General features: G+C 39.6%; 2 protein-coding genes across 4 annotated transcripts; one reads left to right on the top strand and one right to left on the bottom strand.

The window, feature by feature from the left end:
- Positions 1-583: 583 nt before the first annotated feature.
- LOC125241129 lies at positions 584-3,048 on the bottom strand. Its single transcript, XM_048149464.1, has 2 exons — positions 2,941-3,048; positions 584-2,858 (listed from the first exon to the last, which is right to left on the bottom strand). The coding sequence occupies exon 2, from the start codon at positions 2,774-2,776 to the stop codon at positions 1,331-1,333; it is 1,446 nt and encodes a 481-aa protein (XP_048005421.1). The 5' UTR covers positions 2,777-2,858; positions 2,941-3,048; the 3' UTR covers positions 584-1,330.
- Positions 3,049-3,751: 703 nt separating this feature from the next.
- On the top strand, positions 3,752-18,548 carry LOC125239734 (NSFL1 cofactor p47-like). Of its 3 annotated transcripts, none has more exons than XM_048147392.1 (9): positions 3,752-3,938; positions 4,055-4,268; positions 5,406-5,511; positions 8,177-8,262; positions 8,474-8,568; positions 8,720-8,799; positions 11,648-11,770; positions 12,828-12,963; positions 16,202-18,548. In XM_048147392.1, the coding sequence occupies exons 1-9, from the start codon at positions 3,834-3,836 to the stop codon at positions 16,415-16,417; spliced, it is 1,161 nt and encodes a 386-aa protein (XP_048003349.1). In that variant the 5' UTR covers positions 3,752-3,833; the 3' UTR covers positions 16,418-18,548. The 3 variants fall into 3 exon arrangements, with proteins under 3 accessions (XP_048003349.1, XP_048003358.1, XP_048003340.1); XM_048147401.1 differs by lacking the exon at positions 8,720-8,799 and having other exon boundaries at positions 8,474-8,648; positions 16,202-16,451; positions 16,498-18,548; XM_048147383.1 differs by lacking the exon at positions 8,720-8,799 and having other exon boundaries at positions 8,474-8,648.
- The last annotated feature ends 355 nt before the right edge of the window (positions 18,549-18,903 follow it).

The following is an 18,903-nucleotide window of genomic DNA, read 5'->3' as shown; positions in this document are numbered from 1 at the left end:
CATCAGATATATCGCAGCGGTCAAGCTACTCACAAATATCTGAACACGTCTCTATTCTCAAGGCGACTAGGCGTGTTTAGATATTTTTGCGTGTCCCGACCGCTTAGTTATATATTGTTGACGACTAAACAACTATCAGTACAAAATGCAACTAGGTATGTTGCAAACAACACGGGTGCATTGACGTCACTATAGGGAAATACTGAGAAGGTACTTAACTATTTCATGGCACTTGTGATTTAAGGCATACCTATTGCGGTTGGTCTGACTTCCCCAGACACGTGTTTAAGTTGGCCTAAGGCGTTATGATCTAATACATGTCGTAATTCACTTTTCAGCCTAGTGTGTATTAACCACCTAAATATTTTTATTTTTATTTTTAACAAATGTGTTGGTACATACCTATTGAATTTTTATCCCTTAGAATGCTACGCATAACGTGCGCTTTATAACTAGTGAATCTTGTAGTCACGAACAAGCGCGGATCCAGCTTCGTGCCCAGGGGGGGGTCACGTGGTAAAGGCCCAGGTCCCAGAGGGGGGGTCACGTGCGCTATTTTATAACTAGGCTCCAGTGAATCTTGTAGTCACGAAGGTTGATCCATGCAATACACCGTATCCATGCAAGTTGACATTTTACGCGCTCAGAGGTTTAGTTTTTGGAAAAACTTTTAAGCCTTATATGTAACAATCATTTCATTTGTAAACCACTTCATTGCTGACTCAGTATATAACTCACAGATTCTGTCAACTGTGGTTAACATCAGTCCATAACAATCATCATTATTATCAAAATTCTTCTGATTCCTCATTTTCTCCACTATATGTATATGTATTGCTGTTCAATAATATGCTTATTATACTTATCTTATTCAATAAGCCCAAATAGAGCTCATCCATTAATTACATCACACCTAGACGGGAAGGAAGGGGGGGGAGGTGTCCACAAAATGTGACATGTTGTGACAGGGGGAGGGAGGGAGGAGTTCCATGTTTGTGAGTCACATACAAGATATTTGCAAAATGAACAGCCCAAATTACTTAAAAATGACGTAACTTGGTAGGAACGCAATTCACGTCCGTGAATCTCAATACCTATTCCAGATAGTGAAATGTGGAGATAATTAAGATAATTCAAAGTGTTTTTTTATTTTTGCCTTCCTAAACTAAGAATCTGAATGTGACGTCACACTGAGTATAGTGTGAAAAGGGAGGGGTGGAAATATCATGAAATTGGTGTGACGTAATTAATGGATGAGCCCAATTTGGCATCCCATCCCATAAGCACAGCAATTATTTGCCTATACTAAATACACTTGTTTATGACATTTTTATAGCATATCCCTAACATTCTCATTTGATGTTTTCTCCCAAATTTGTCCTGATCTGTACAGCCTGTAAATCTTGTTGCTCACCAAGCTTGGTCCAAACTTCATCATAGCCGCTTCATACTTGTTCCGGAACACTTCCATCTGTGTCTCATTGAACCCTACACCTCTCGGATGGTAGCTGTTGGGGTCCCTGCATTCTGTATACTTATGTACAGCTAGCAAATTGGCAGGTATAGCTTTCCCGCTAGTAGAGGTAGCATTAAATATGTCCTCAAAAGTGGCCATGGAGTCCAAATTCCTTATATATACTGGCCGCTTTTTCTCCTGTGGTAGCTGGTAGTAGTGAGTCTTTTTCATAATGTCTGGGTAACCTACTTCTGAGTTGTCATCATCATTCTGATTTAAGCAGAACAATAAGGGCTCCAATGTTATTGATTTCTGTTTGTATGTAGGGTCAAAATCTGAGATGACAGCTTTTAAAGTATTATGGATGCGTGGGACGAGAAACTCATCCCAGGAGATAACAATAGCATGACTTGCCTTGTTTGTGTCTTCCTTGTCTAACTTAAAATGACGGAAGAGACAATCCAACTCTATAGCCTGCTTGACTACATCATAACTTTTAGCAAAGTTGAAAGGGAAATTTAAGGGGAAAAATTTAATGTCCCATTGAGTAATATCACTTGGGACCAAATTCAGTCTCTTTACTACATCTTCAGATATCATACTGTCATAAATAGTGAACGAGTTGACTCCCATCATGTGGTGAAACACCAAGGACTCTATGAGAGAGTCTCTGGAGACTATTGGCACTTGGTTTGGGATGATGCACATAGCTGGCACAACATTATTAATAAATTTAATATTGTTAGTATATCTCATGGGTCTTGCTTTTCGTTTTGTAGTTACATCTATCAATCTATGTATGGGGGTATGAATCGGACTAACTTTATAGTCATTGGCATAGAAGCTTATGCCTTTTAATTTACCTAAGTTTTGGCTTAATGAGCACTGGAAAACAAATAATCTGAAGCCGTTGATGGGTTGGGAGATTGTTTTGAAACTGAATGTGCCTACTTTATGTTTGGAACTGTTCTCTAGCCAGATGTTACAACGGAAGTTAGGGCGCGCGTTAGCTCTCCCGATGACGATAGTGTCTATGTTGTGCGCGTGAGGCGTGAGCTTTTCGTACTTCTGGTACGAACGTAAAAATGACGAGTACGCGTAGAAATTGTCGTCAATCTGCTGGAATAGCGGCGGGTCTCTCTCACCTCCATCGACGAGTTCCGCATTATCTCCGTGAGCATCGTAGCATTGAAGCCAGGCCCGCAAAACTCGATCTCGGACAAACCGGGCTTCCCAAAAAAGTTGAGCACTTCCAGGACATATCGCAGTCGGTAGTATTCGTGCCGGTAAATTAAGAGCGTCACGATGCTGACGAAGCATATTATGATAAGTATGAGTTGGTAATATTTCCTCATGATGGATCCTGACGACTGTCGCGGCGTCTTCATTTATTTGGCGACATCTGAAACGATTAAGTTAGTTTCAGATGCATATTCGACTTGTAGATAATTAAATCCAATATAAATTGTAATTATTTAACTTACGAATTATTGCATTAATCTTAAACAAAGCACAAGACAATCAAAGTTTTATTTTTCAGCCAAAGATGAGCAAATTGAGCATTGCAGATTGCATTGCAGCATTGCAGATACATTCAGAAAATTGCAGTTATTTAACAGAAAGTTGTTTTTTGTCTAATAACTCGTTACTACGGGCAGCACGAAAAAGATGACGTCATTGCTATTGGCGCGCGTTGGAAAACTGACATTGACACTGACAGCTCATTTTTTTTTTACTTGTAAGTGATGGAACTGAAACCACTCGCAAACTGCTATTTAGGCTCCTATTCTGTGCAGTTTCTGTAATAACGATACTAATTTACCGTAATATTTTTTATTCACGGACACAGGATTCATTCAGAAAAGTAATAAGTACTTACAATTATTTAACAGAAAGTTCTTTTTTTTAAGAAATAGGCAGCAAACGAGTAGGCGAGCCACCTGATGGGAAGCAGTCATCGCCGCCCATGGACATAAGCAACCTCAGAGGAACCACTTATGCGTTGCCGACCTTTGAGAGCCCTAAATACCTGCTTCTTGAAGAACCCCATATCATAACGCAAGGGAAACACCTCAGAAGGTAGCTTATTCCACAACTTGGACGTTCTGGCACAGAATACATATTAGTACGGGCAAAAACGAGCGAGAGGCCCGTTTGTTTTTTCAATTATTTCAGCTACGAACGTAAGACACAATAGTATTTATTATTTTTGTTTTTGTCTGGTAGGATGAATGTTTTGCACTACCTTTGCCTTCTCTTTGGCTTTTATACTCCTCTAAATGAAACGTCAAAAATTCTGAACCGTCATCCATTGCATCGAGTCGGTATTTTTATGTGTTTAGTTTTATTAAAACAATAAATTACAATAATCGTTAGCATGTCGGCTAATAAGGAGGACACATTACGACAGTTTTGTGACGTGACCGGCGCCGATGAAACTCGTAGTCGTTTCTTTTTGGAATCGTCGAATTGGCAGCTTGACGTGAGTTGCTTAAATTTTTGTTTGTTGATTTTTATGAGTTTATCGTGTAAAATTTTCAGTGTATGATATTAGTTTTCAGTTGCTTAAGTATTTTTGTGTTTATTGTGATATTTCAGGTAGCGTTATCTAGTTTCTATGAGCACGGGGGTAGTATAGACGAGGCGCCTATACCCACGGCCGCTCCGGCGTCGTTGCCGACGCTGTCGGACAGCGACATGGAGTCCCCGCCGGCGTCGCCGGTGCGGCAGAAGAAGGAGAAGAAGAAGCCCACCGGTAACTTCGCCACGTTGGGCTCGCTCCAGCAGGAGAGCTCTAGTGATGAAGAGGAAGGTGGGTTGCATCTTTTTTCTGATATTAAAAGCGCCAAAAAAGATCTGCGAGTTTAGCATTGACTTCTAGCATCTAATAATAATTTAACATTAAATAAGAATAAGTTAGAGTCAACTTTTGAACATCTGTTGGCATCAGTTCTAGCAGTTTGGGAAGCAGAAAAAGCCTATCATTTATATTGTGACATTGCTTCCTGCTCCAAAAAGAATACTTGTAACAAAAGCACACCATCTACAAGTAAAGGGGTGGATAATCCATCAACTAGCAAAAGTTACACTGACCGACCAGATGTATTTATTGAGAATTTGTCTCCTGAAGATGAGATAAAACAATTAAAAGAGAAAATCTGTGCATTGAAATATGAGAATGAAGCAATGAAAGCAGAAATTGCAAGATTAAAAGGAGAAAAAGGTGTGTTAAGAGATGTGTATTTTTTTCAAGAATATTGTTAGTTTAGAATGGAAATCTTATTAGGTAGTCAAATTCATTTTTGGCAATAAACGGATATCTATCTATTAATAAAACTGAAAATTCTATTGTTCAGTAAAATTGTGCAATATGTTTTTTAACTGTTTGGCTGTTGAGACAGATTAGAGCATAAAATGCTATTTTATGTTGTCTATGCATGATTTAAAGGTGCACTTTGTGAGCATGAGAAGTGAAAAAGATCCTTACATGCTTTTCTGACTGGATTCTTGTGGGTTTCCATTTTGGAATCAAAATATTCAGTATGTTGGTCAGATTAAATATGTATATAGAATAGAACAGAAAACATTTATCTGGTGTCACATCAAAGTACAAATAAAACAGAAGACATTCAATCAAAAAACATTAGACACTAAAATACGACACTGACTCAGCATATTGCTGTGGCCATCCGCATCGCTGGTTTTCTGTGGGCATCTCATATCAGGAGACTAATATGTTTAAAAAAACAGGCTTTCCCTACCTTTGTGGAATGATGAAGGTCTCATTTTTGTGCCAGTTGCTGATCGCTAGAAAGGGTGCATGGAGTATTTCCTCAAACTTGTGGCATGACACGTTTTGGAGCTGTAGATTTAAGAATCCTGTACAATACATGACTTATAGAATATATTGATGACCGCATTACTTAAAATTAACCTCTCATTGTTTCAGGGCAAGCATTTTACGCCGGCGGGTCAGAAAGGTCCGGACAGCAGATCATTGGCCCCGGAAAGAACAGGAAAGACATAGTCACTGAGATGTTCAAAAGCGTGAGAGAGTGAGTAATTCTATCATGAACTATAAGTTTTTACGAGTAGCGGATGCTAATGTCGGTAGGAGCTGGATTAAATTGAGTCAAAATTTCAAGAATTTCTATTGTGTTAAGATATGCCCTAAAAAAACTGTAACTCCTGAAAAGTCTGAAGAAACACTTACTTAACTAATATTTTTTTTATGTAAGAACTTAAAATATTAAGTTATGGGAAAAAATGTATCTCTCTTTAGATAAACTAAGAACTAAGTTGAGTTCTAAACCAACACAGAGGTCGATCTTAACTGTGAACACTGACTACTGCCTATGGGACAAAAAGGTTGAAATTCAGTGAACTCTTTTTTGAAACTACATTACGAAAAGACAGACAAAGACACAGGCTGGCACTTTTGGAAAATTGCATTCAAAGAACAGGCGGGACTAAAAAAGCGAAAAAACAGTTATTGGAAAAAATAGACTGGATACCCAATATCTCAGATAAAACAGGAAAATGCAAAACCAGTCGTCCAGAGATTATCTCTATAGCGACCACTTTCTTCAGAGATCTATACACAAAGAAGGATAACAATCACCCGACAGACACAACAGGTGAAAGCGTGGTTCCAAATATATTACCTGAAGAAGTGGAAAAAGCAATAAAAACACAAAAAAGAGATAAGGCACCCGGAGCGGATGGTATTAGTAACGAATTTCTGACTGCTAACATAGAAATCCTTGTACCACCTCTCACCACCATATTCAATGATGTGCTACAAAGAGAGATAATCCCTAATCAATGGACTACTTCGACAATCATACTATTGCACAAAAAAGGCGACAAAAACAACATTAACAACTACCGCCCTATTAGCTTGATGTCAAATATATACAAAATCTTCGCTAAAATTATCCTTAATAGAATGACCAAGATCCTAGATGAAAGCCAACCGAGGGAACAAGCAGGATTTAGGAGCGGATATTCAACCCTGGACCATATACATGTAGTTAAACAACTCTTTGAAAAAGCGAAGGAATTCAATATCACGCTACACTGCTGTTTTGTGGATTATAGCAAAGCCTTCGACTCTCTTGAACACGACAAAATCTGGCAAGCCCTAATAAATCAAGGAGTTGAAATCAAGTACATCAGAATCCTAAAAAACATCTATGAAAATAGCAAGGCCAAAATTAAGTTGGACAGAGAAGGTGAAGAAATTAAAATAGGAAGAGGAGTCCGTCAAGGCGATCCAGTGTCACCAAAACTCTTTACGGCTGTCTTAGAAGAGGTATTCCGTAAATTAAATTGGGAGGAATGCGGATTATCAATCAATGGCGAAAACCTCTCGCATTTAAGATTTGCAGACGATCTCATATTAATCTCACCATCTAAAACCAGACTAAACGAAATGATATGTGACCTAGATACAGAAAGCCAGAAAGTAGGGCTATGTATGAACACCCTGAAGACCAAAGCCATGACCAATGGAAAAGACAAAGAACCCATTTACGTCAACAACAACATGATCGAGTATGTAAATGAATACTTATATCTAGGCCAAATTATATCCCCACACGACTTGACTACGAAAGAACTAGACAGGCGTATTGGAAACGGGTGGAAGCAATATTGGAACTTAAAAGAAGTTATGAAAAATAAAGAAATGAGTATGACCATAAAAAGGAAACTGTTCGATACCTGTATACTTCCTGTCCTAACTTATGGTTGCCAAACATGGGCACTAAACAAATCCCACTACAAAAAGCTAGAGATATGTCAAAACGCTATGGAGAGAAGCATGATGGGAAAGCGGTTAGCCGATAAAGTTAGAAACATAGATATAAAGAAATGTACTAAAACAAAAGACATTACTACAACAATTAAAAAGTTAAAATGGCAATGGGCAGGTCACACAATAAGAGGGAAAGAAAAGTGGTCTAAAACGATAATGTACTGGTTCACTAAATACAAAAAGAGGAAACGTGGCAGGCCAAGAAGAAGATGGGAAGATGAGATAAAGCGTGCAGCAGGAAGTTCCTGGACTACAATAACAAAAGACAGAGACAAATGGAAGGAGTTAGGGGAGGCCTTTGCCTACAAAAGGCATACAGACAAAAACTAGTAAATATAATATATTATGAATGTCAACAACAAAATGAAATGTAACAAAACGTCTGAAATAAAGGCTATTTTATTATTTATTATTCTACAGAAAGATTTTCTTTTCTTTTAATTTAGTTTTTATTATAGATTGTATTCTGTAGACCCCTTCTGGGTAAAAGCCTCCTCCAGCCGTTTCCATTTTATTTTATCTTTTGCCATGCTTTGCCATTCCTTGCCTGCAGTAGCCACAATGTCATCCTGCCACCTGGATAGTGGATGTCCTCTCTTTCTTGATCCCTGTGGTCCTTTCCACTTTGTAACCTTTCCTGTCCACCTGTCATCGTTTAGCCTTGTCACGTGACCCGCCCATCTCCATTTCATGCTTTGAGCAAAGCGTAAGGCATCAGTTACTTGCGTCTTCTGTCTAATATCTGAGCATCTTATTCTGTCCTTTAACTTGATGCCTAAACAGCTTCTTTCCATTGCTCTTTGCGTGGTCTGTATTTTATTTTTGGTTGACTGGTCCAACCAGTCAACCAGTGCACTACATTACAATGTAGTTTCTAGAATGACTTGATATTTGTTTAATAGACGCGGGGCCGTGGTGTTTGAAGACGAGCCAGCGACCGCGAGCCGAGGCCGCGGCGGCGCCTTCAGCGGCACTGGCTACAGACTTGGTAAGCTTCCAAACCTTCACTAGACTGCAGACAAGTTCGTCTGCAGAGCCAAACATAGGAAAAGGGAAAACGTCAGAAAAGGTACATAATGTTAATTTATTACTACTAAATATTCGAGCTCCCGCGCCCGCACTTCCATCAGTTTCGCTTGTGAGAGGCAAAAAAGGACACAATCTTATTTTGCTTGAATATTTTTCTTTTGTAATTTTAGGACAGACCTCCGACGACCACGAGGCAGTGTCGGCGCCGGGTGCGCAGTCGCAAGGAGAAGACATCCGCGCCGTCCGTCTGCGTCTGTATAGAGAGGGCTTTACTGTGGACGAGGGCCCTGTTCGCTCTTACACTGACCCGGAGCATGCCGAGTTCTTGGACAGCATACGCCGAGGGTGAGTATTGACAGTTATACAAGCTGATAGAAGTAGGAGGCATCTATGCTGGAGTGAGTCTGTATAGAGAGGGCTTTACTGTGGACGAGGGCCCTGTTCGCTCTTACACTGACCCGGAGCATGCCGAGTTCTTAGACAGCATACGCCGAGGGTGAGAACACACATTTACCAAAAGATATGTCGCTATTGTCAAGGCGCTAGTTTTTTTTTAAGACGCAAAAACGACGGGGTGTTATAAGTTTGACGTGTCTGTCTGTATGTCCGTCTGTATGTCTGTCTGTCTGTCTGTCTGTGTGTGTGTCTGTCTGTGGCATCGTAGCTCCCGAACGAATCAACCGATTTAGGTTTAGTTTCTTTTGTCTGAAAGCTGATTTAAAAATTTAAAATTTAATTATTATTCTAAATTTTGAATTTGTATATTATGAACTGTAACTGTTGACGTGTAATGTATCTGTGCATTTACGAAATAAATGAATATGAATAGTCGGGAATGTTCTTAGCCATGTTTCATGAAAATCGGTCTACTATGTCGCGGTTGGGGGTTTTTTCAAAATTTTAATTTTGTGGTTATGTTATTAATGCGAGCAGTTAGGGTACTGCGGCCCTTGGTGTCCAAGGGGTTTGGAGGTGCGTTGCCGGCCTTTGACACTTTCGAAACCAAGAATCCGCCTTCCAGACTCGTAAACTTTCTTCAGATGCCAGACAACTCGCTGGGCGGTGGTTGTCCCCATAGAAGATATAGACGGCGCGCCGCGGCGGTTAGATAAAGTTGTAGATAAAGACCGGTTTTTGGCGTAGTGCGCCATTTTTGTCTGTTAGTGAATGTGTAAAGTCGAACATTGGCTCGCGCGGCGGCCGCGCAATATGGGGACGGGTCTGCGCGCGCGCGGCAGCTTGAACATTGGCGCGCTCGAACGTGCCGCGCGGCGAACCAGTTCGTGTCGGTTTTTGGTGGCGCGGCAAAGGAGCGTCAGTGTGTTGTGCGTGCGCAATTGGGACGGACCTAAATGAATGTTTGGTCACGGATCGCCTGCCGCGCGCCGCTGCCGCGCTATATGAAAGTTGAGCTTTAAGGTGGCTCGCTTTCCATACAAAAAACATCTACCATTTATTTAGTCACCGCACACTACAATTAAATAAAAATATGCGCATACATCTACTATACATTATCCATCGTCGCAGTATTGAACGAAATACATTGTTTCATACAGAAATCATGGACAAATCCATGTGAATTTTTTATTAATTTTACGAAAATGTGTGTGCCAAATTTTGTGTACAGACACAGAGCCGTCATATTTCGCGCATTTTTAGTTGACATTGTCATCAGTGACACTTGGCTCTTGACAAGTAATTATTTAAAGATATTGGTTTACTTAACTCAAGCAGACTCAGAAATAATGACGCATTTTGTCAATAAAGATACATATCGTGTATTTCGACACTGCTAGTGTAAATCGAAATGGCGTCTCGGTCAAATGCATTGACTATGAAACAGGAGATCTCGAGTTCGATTCCGGGTTCTTTTTTAATAATTTGAACTTTTTTTGGATTTATTAAGTTTTATTTTTATTTTTTAATAGAATAAATATTCTATTAAAAAAGACTCTTACTATATTTCTTTCCTATTTTTTATTTTCATACAAAAATACATTACAATCTTTATTATGCCTTTGTTGATAAAATAAAATATTACACGTCAGGTCAGGTACATAGGTCATAGTGTGGCATAGTATCAGTATTAGTAATGTGCTGACTTCCTTACATTTACTGAGCTAGTTGACCTATGTTATTGTTGTGTGAATGTTTTTCTTCAACAACTAAATAGTTATATATATGAATATGTATGTAGGTATGTGGGTAGCTTTTGCACATTGTAATTTTTCCTCAGTCACCCGCTGAGCTCAGAGACCACGAACGCTGTAGTGTTCGAAACGTCGGGATAAATTGTAAATTCATATACACGATTTAATCCGTTTTCATAGTTTTTATTTCATGAGTAACTATCGCGGTAACTGAAGACAATATTAACTAAATGGTTACAAATAATAATATCATCAATATAATCTGGGCTGGATTTGACATTATTATTTATATTTAAATAATTATATATGTATAGCCCAATTTCGTCGGTAACAGCGTGTTATGTAATGGCGTCGTTGGGGAACAATCGTCTGTCACGCCGTGAAGGTGCGTTCGATTCCCAGGATTATATAAACTTTTTGTATTTTTTTGGATATAAATTTCGTTTTTTTTATTGACTGAGCAAGAATGGAGAGCCGAAAGTATCAATTTTGTCTTAGAGAACATATTGATTTTTTTATTGTCATTTTGATTTTCTATTTATTAAGTTGAGATATAAAACACAACTTTTAATACCCTCGCTAAATATAATATTTTATCGAAATCACTCCTTAGATAAAAAAAGTCCACTTGAGTTTTTAAAGCATTACGTTACTCAGTTAACTATTGCATTTTCATTTACTAATTTAAGATTTCAAAAGCGATTTGAATACCCTTGCTCCATCAAAAATAAACAATTAGAAAAAAAAATCATTCGGATCGTAGTTTAGAAACTAAAATTTATCTATACTTTTTGGATTTTTTTAAAAATATCAGATTAGGATAATTATGTTAGAAATTCTGAGTTCGACGAACAAAAAATAGTGTCACATAGTGTTGTGTTCCTGCCGGTGAGTAAGGCTGCCAGAGCTCAACGAGGGTGCGGGGTGCTGACGACGGGAGGACTTACGGAACTAATTTGTTCCGTCTATTGTCCTTTGAGTCGTCGGCAACCCAAACCCTCCTTTGAACTTGTACAGTCATTTTTGCTTGAATGTGTTAAGAAGGGTGTACGATCTTTTTCTGAACGTTTGAAGGTCTTATCGGTCCGCAAGTACCGCAGGCGAGGGTTCATTCCACAGCTACTTAGGAAGAAATTATTTTGTGAATCGAAAATAAAATTAGTAAGTATTTGAATGCATATTATGTTGTCACAGAGAGATCCCAGCGAGTCTAGGCGGCGCGGGCGCGGTGCGCGTGTCGCTCGAAGACAGGCGGCATGAGCCGGCGCCCGCAACTAAGGCCCAGGTGTTCGCCGGCAAGGGCCAGATGCTCGGCAGGTATGCTCCAAACAGAAATCCAAACGCTCTCTTTGTTATTCGAAAACAGATAGCAAAATTGTGCTTTATCCACAAGAGTGCAAAGTAATTTCATACAAATTTTCACTAGATGTCTTAAGCTGACTGATAGATTACCCTTTAAATGATGATTTCGAATCATAAATATTGAATAAATTTTATTTGATTTATTTTGATGTTTTACAGACAGTATTTTGTTCATGTTGGTGTGGTGAAAAATTTTGTGTTTCACTCGGTGGCAAAGTTTGTTTAACCTTCGTGCCTCGATACCCTCGCAACGCTCAAGATACCACTTTTTGAACCACTCGCTACGCTCGCGGTTCAATATTGGAATCTTTCGCTTGCTCGGGTATCAATATTGGCACGTGCGGTTAAACAACAACTTTGTCCCGTTGTAAAACAATAGTATATTATATAACGGTAACGTTAAGAAGGCTATCAAAATTTGAGTACCGCGGTTAGGTCACGAGGCTTGCCGAGTGGCCTAAGTAAGGTACGAGACTTTTATAGCCTTCATAATGTTACGATTGTATACTATACTTTTTCTACGACAGCCAAATACATACGTATTCGAGAATAATAAAATGGGTTACTTACGTACTTCATATCATGAATGGGAACATTTGTGCGGATCTTAGGTATTCTGTCCGCAATGTTGATGGCGAGAACTTGTTGCACAATTCTTCAAAATATGCCAACAACGCGGTTTCAGAGAAAGTTGAAACATTTTTTTGCAATTTCCATGTCAAAACAATCATAACATTTTTGGTGACTTTTCAGGTAACAAATTGTCAGTCACTTTGAGCGCCATAGCCTTGATTTCTTCGGAAGTACATTGTTCACCAGAATCACTCATAATCACTTAAGTTTTTGCACAATAACGTCGAATTAAAACAAACTACACAACACCGAAATATGTAGTTCAAATAGTTTCGTCAAAAGTTTACAAATGTCAAACATACCATAGACAAGAGAAATAGAAAATAAGCCGGCTTTCAATTACTAGAAAAATAACTATTAAAGTGTCTGTATTTTCCAGCCCAACGCCCCCAGTGGTGGGCGCCCCCGCGGCAGCGGGCACGCCGGCGGCGGCGGCCGGCGACCGCGAGGCCAACACGCGCGCCGCGCAGGCCGCCGTGCAGCTGGACGACGCGCAGCCCGCCACCTCCATACAGGTGAGCACAGTAGGCCGAGCTACCACACGTGCCAATACATAAAAGCGTTTCTAGAACCTGTTTTTTTTAGTACATAACCTGATTCTCCCAATATTAGTGTTTTGCTCTCATTTACTCAGAATTGACGACATTTTTCATCCCAATATGTGTCAAAATGTCCGTACGCTACGTTACGTTTTTCTACAAAGACTTTGCAACTTACCATACAATTTTTCAAGATATCTTTTTATCATCGGAATTGAATTTACGAGTGATTCTGGGCTTCACAAACCCAAAAATAACAGGTTCTGTCATCAGATTCTATTTTAGATAATACTCAAAGCTTTTACTGAATTTTTTTGCATTCTGAGCAAAGTACCTTATACCAAAGACATTTGTATAACTCCGTATAGTCATAATATAATAAATATTAGTCTAAGAAAAAAACGTACCTCAGTACCATACAGAAAAAGGTACGGTAGCCTAGATGGCATTACACCTTTGGGGGACGCTCGGCTAGATGCACCTCATAGTTTGGTTTAGGTGGACGTCCACTCGCTTTGAGTGTGCACTGTTTAGCCAGACAGGTGCGCAATATTCCGCAGTTGAGTAGACTAAACTTAGAGCAGTGGTTCGGAGTACGTCAGCTTTTGCTCCCCATGTAGTACCAGCCAATTTATGCAAGATATTGTTGCGAGTTTGAAGCTTCTTACCCAGTTTAACCAAGTTCGGTGCGTAAGTCAGGCTACGGTCTAGGGTCACTCCAAGGTACTTTGGCGTTGGGTTGTATTTTAATGTCGACCCTCTGAAGGAGATATTGGGTTCATATTTAGCCTCTTTATTGTGCAAGTGAAAGGTTGTCACCTCAGTTTTACAGGTGTTAGGGACTAGCCGCCATTTTGTAAAATAGTCGGTCAGGTGTACTAGGTCAGAGTTTAACATATCCTCTGAGGGCTTGAAGCGACAATGCTGTGATGTTATTGCAATGTCATCGGCGTATAAAAATTTACGGCTCTGGGTATTTGGAATGTCGTAAGTATAGAGGTTAAATAAGAGGGGGGCCAAAACAGATCCTTGTGGAAGACCGTTATTGAGTTTCCTCACGGTGCTCTGGTGATCTCCAAGATGCACAATAAATTCACGGTTACTGAGCATATTATTTATTAGGCCGACAGTCTTACTGCAGGGCACAGCAGTCATCAACTTATATATGAGGCCCTGTCTCCACACCGTGTCATATGCAGATGATAGGTCTATGAAAACAGCAACCGTCTTTTCGTTCCTATCGAAACCCGATTCAATATGGTTTGTAAGTGATAGTACCTGGTCTGTGCAGTTTCGGCCACTTCGGAAACCCGCCTGTTCGATCGGAACTACTTTATCCACGAGAGGGGTGATGCGGTTGTAGACCAGTCGTTCCATGAGCTTGTAGACACAGCTAAGGAGAGCAATCGGTCGATAGCTTTTGGGATTATCGGCATCTTTTTCCGGTTTCAGGATGGCTATGATTTTCGCTCGGTTGAAGTTAGGTGGTAATATATTGCGGTCAAGGATATCCGAATAAAAGCGTCTGAGCCACTGTCTACACTTCCAGCCAAGGTGTTTAAGGAATTCATTGTAAACACCGTCAAAGCCGGCTGCTTTTCCCAGTGGCAGTTGCTTTAAGGCGTGGTCCACTTCCTCCTGCGAGAATTCTTTGGAGATGTTGCCGTCCGGTTCCAGAGTCACTTTGAGTTCCTTAGCGTGCTGTTTTATGGCTTTCGTTTCAGCTTTTATGCCTTTGACCCGTGACACTTCTACTATTTTGTTGGCAATGGCATTCGTTAGTGACCTTGATGCACCGTTAGGTTTTGATCCTGCATTACCGGATAGTTTGTTCAAGACTTTCCATGCTTTTCTACTAGATGTTTTAAAATCCATGGATTCCACTGTTTGTATCCACTTATTGCGCCGATTTTCATTGAGTGATTTGAGGAGGTCTTCACCAATGTCATGGTTTCCCGTTCTTTTATACTCCTCATATAATTCTTCGCTATGGGCTGACCAGCAAGGTATGTACTGTCTGCGATAGCCCCTCGGGATGTTCTTTTTGGCTGTCGCGTAAATGAGTTTTGTGAAACGATCGTAGTTTTCACTCCGAGGTGGTATCCACCTGATCGCAGCATCCATGTCTTTGGTAAAGCCATGCCAGTTTGCTTTTTGGAAGTTCCACCTGGGCAGTGGCATAGAGTTTGACAGGGGAATTCTTATACCAATTTCCATGAGTACCGGTCTGTGTTGGCTGTTTGGGAAGTCTCTAAGAATTCTTCGTGAGGTGTGCAAAGGTACTCTGTCACGATCACAGGTGACGAATGTCAGGTCCGGGTTGTAATCTTTCTTCCAGCGTGCTGATCGAAATGAACCTTTGTCCTTTGCATTAAACACTAGGTGAAGGTTATTATTTTCCGCCCACTGCACGAGTTGAATTCCATTCTGGTCGCTAGAACTGTAGCGCCATGATTCATGGTGACTATTGTAATCTCCTGCGAATAGGCAGGGATGTGGATAGGTAGGTAAATCTCTCGACCATGGCGAGTTCGGCGGCTTGTACACATTTACGACAGTGAGATCCCTGACCCTGACAGCCGAGGCAAAAAGATCCGGGCCACAAGAGCAGGTTTCAGATGTTATGTCTTGGATGGTGTCTCTTACGTATGTAGCAATGCCATATTGTGGGTGGTTTATAGCGTGGGCGATGGTATAACCAGGAATATTTCCTCTTTTCTGCAGATCTTGTTCATCCCTGGCATGAGTTTCTTGGAGAAGAAGAATGTCAATATTATATTCAATAAGGATCTTATATAGTACTTCGCACTTAGCTAAACTAATACTCTCTACATTAAGTTGACAGACGCGGGTCACAGGCCCTATGTCTCTTGTCTGTTGGCTCTTTGAAGAGCGAGCTTTTCCACATCCAGGCATAATTTAAATATTCCAGAAAACGACTGAGGTGCTGTGAGGTTGCTTAGAACAACTAGTACAGCGTGAGCAACGATCATCCCCCCTAGATGAGCTCGGCTAGATGACGCTAATATTAACACTTGACATTTTAACACATATCAAGCTAAGAATATGGGCCAAATTGTCAAAACTGAGGTTTAAAAGTTTTAAGCTTGTGTCGAAAGATGGCAGTCTATACACTGTGATTACATATTTTACTTCGACAGTAACTCTATATATACTTAATCCTCTTTGCTTATACATAACATTTGTGTCCCAGTTCCGACTAGCGGACGGCAGCCGCGTGGCAGGTCGCTTCAACATGACGCACACCGTGGCCGACCTGCGACAATTCGTGGCTCGCGCCGAACCCGCCTACCAGGCGAGACCGTTCCTGCTACTGACTTCCTACCCGTCTGCTGAACTGGCTGATAGTACTGTCACGATCCAACAGGCTAACCTTGCGAATAGTACCCTGCTGCAGCGGCTCAAGTAAAAAAACTAAAGTAATATACCAAGTAATACCGTTCCTGTCGCTAACTTCCTACCCTGTGGCAGTTTGTGACAAGTCCGTTCCTGCTACTGACTTCCTACCCTTCTGCTGAGCTGTCGGACAGTACTGCCACGATCCAACAGGCTAACCTTGCGAATAAGGACTCTATTGCAGCGGCTCAAGTAACTCCTTAAACCCTTTTATTTCTAGAAACAACTGCCGTGGTTCAGTCCGCCCCTTGTCAAGTCGCTCACAAACGTTTAAAATTACATACGCGGAATACCATAACCATACGTTAGGACGCGAATTGGATGCAAGCGGTCTCTACCAAATGTGTGAACCTTGGACCACTTGCATCCAATCGGCAAAACGCAATTTCAGATCTTATTGAGCGCGTTGGCTGTTCCAATACTTAATAGTACCTAACTGTATTGTATACAATGTATTTTGGAAGCTGGTTTCGGTGTCAATTATATGATATTAACTTTTTTATCTCCTTTCTGGCAACTAAACGAAACAGATAAAATAAATCTTTCTTTAGATACCAGTTCCCTAGATGTACCATCATACAGAACCCAAAAGGCATTTTTACTATATCATGAGCGTTTATATAAAAATTAAAAAATACATTTTGCAAAGTACCTATTTCAAAAAGTTAAGAAAAATTTGTTTACAGTCAATTGTTATTATAAGCTACATAGTTTTTATAAGTAGCAACTAGCAAAGATAAAACACAGTGTCGAAGGCTTACTACTGCTGTAATTTCTACAAAAATCACTTACCCCTCTGTGGCTGTGTACTTTTTCTTTATTTTACTTGAATGATTGATTTTAGGGATTTATAATTCTATGAAAATATAACAACCTGTTTAGAATTAATGTTTTAGTCGAATAGTTCAGAATGCCTATACCTACGTGATTTATTAGTGTTTATTCCTAATTAAATAATAACATTTTTAAATTAATAACTAGAGGTGGCCATAAATGCAAACAGATTTAGTAAATAAATGAAATAAATACATAAATGTTTATCGTTTAGTCAACCATTCAGAAGTCCCGTAATATCGATAATTATCGGCTACCTGATTTGATCAGACACTATTATCCGATTGGCGAAAAAATATCCCGTCTGGATTAGCCTTTAGGTTTACAACATAATTATTTGTGTAATATATTGAATAACAATTATAAGGGTTCCGATTTTACATTTTGAGGTACGGAACCCTAAAAATCACGTGCAGATGAAGTACGTAATGTTTTTCCTTCGTATTGTTACGCAAACACACGAACTTGTCATCCTATTTCAGTCAGTCATTTGAACTAGCATGACAAATACGAACGTTTCCGTAAAAATAAACTTAAAAAAAAAGCCGCCTTCAAAAAATAAGCGCGTTAGAAAACACGGAGAAACTAAAAGCAAAAACTAATATGATGTTTAGATTTCCCTACTTTTTACCTAAACCTAAATATCTAAACATCCAAATTATAAACTATTCAATTATTTTTGTTGTCGGTACCAGCCCTGTTCCTCGCCTTGCTTATTGCCTGTTTGCCCAACCCAACCTTACGCAAGCTGGCCCCGACTCCAAAAATAATTGATTATGTGCCTAATAACATTTGAAGAGTTCCCTAGATTTCTCCAATATCCCATCATCAGACCACGACTTGGTGCCAACGGGACCATATCGGGGTTATATCCATATGATTAAAAAAAATATTTGAAAATCGGTTCACACACAATTCTTGGAAATATCGAGTAACATACATACAAAAAAAAAATCTGTCGAATTGAGAACCTCCTCCTTTTTTGAAGTCTGTTAAAAAAAAGAAGGAAAAACATTTCGCATTACATCTGTATAAACATTTAATACATATCTGTTTACATCATTGGCGACTTCTACCGACCTAAAGGAATCACATGGGAATCACGTTAAACAGTGTCAGGTCCGCCATCTTGAAAGCACTTGATTCTCAAAATGGCCGCCACTGTTTTCCTAAACACCAAAAAGTGTAACGAAAGGATATTTTTATATAGCGTGTAGTATAAAAGTGATTGCTTGAATGACGTGCAACGTATGAAATGTCCTAATTGAAGCGCCTATGTAAAGATTTTAAATAAAATCTGTGTATGAATATGATTTTCTTTTCACATTGCATGCAAGACCTAAAGCCACGCCCATAGATATAGATATACACGGTGTAACATGAGCAAACCGAATAATTTTAACAGATTCCTCATCATATTAGAAGAGTAAAACGTCATATAAACTTTTCTGGATTTCGCCTACTTTCAGAGTTATAATTATAAGCATTTAAAAGAATAACAATTACTTATTATTTCTCAGAACAAAACGCTATTTTGATGGCGATGATGCCGTTATCGGACATAATTTATCCTCGTTGATAGATGTCAAATAATAATAACTGGTAATTGAAAAAATATTTTTTAGAAAATTGTTTTTTTTTTTATTTTAAGTGCCAGTTTTACGA

The sequence above is a fragment of the Leguminivora glycinivorella genome, chromosome 2 (assembly GCF_023078275.1).
Source record: "Leguminivora glycinivorella isolate SPB_JAAS2020 chromosome 2, LegGlyc_1.1, whole genome shotgun sequence".
Taxonomy (NCBI): Eukaryota; Metazoa; Arthropoda; class Insecta; order Lepidoptera; family Tortricidae; genus Leguminivora; species Leguminivora glycinivorella.
This window is presented reverse-complemented; position numbering and strand designations above follow the sequence as displayed.

Bases quoted from the DNA above. Each gene is read 5' to 3' on its own strand.
- LOC125239734 (XM_048147392.1), top strand. From the start codon at position 3,834: ATGTCGGCTAATAAGGAGGACACATTACGACAGTTTTGTGACGTGACC. The intron at 3,939-4,054 runs GTGAGTTGCTTA...GTGATATTTCAG, and splicing joins CGTCGAATTGGCAGCTTGAC to GTAGCGTTATCTAGTTTCTA. The intron at 4,269-5,405 runs GTGGGTTGCATC...TCATTGTTTCAG, and splicing joins CTCTAGTGATGAAGAGGAAG to GGCAAGCATTTTACGCCGGC.
- LOC125241129 (XM_048149464.1), bottom strand. From the start codon at position 2,776: ATGCTTCGTCAGCATCGTGACGCTCTTAATTTACCGGCACGAATACTA.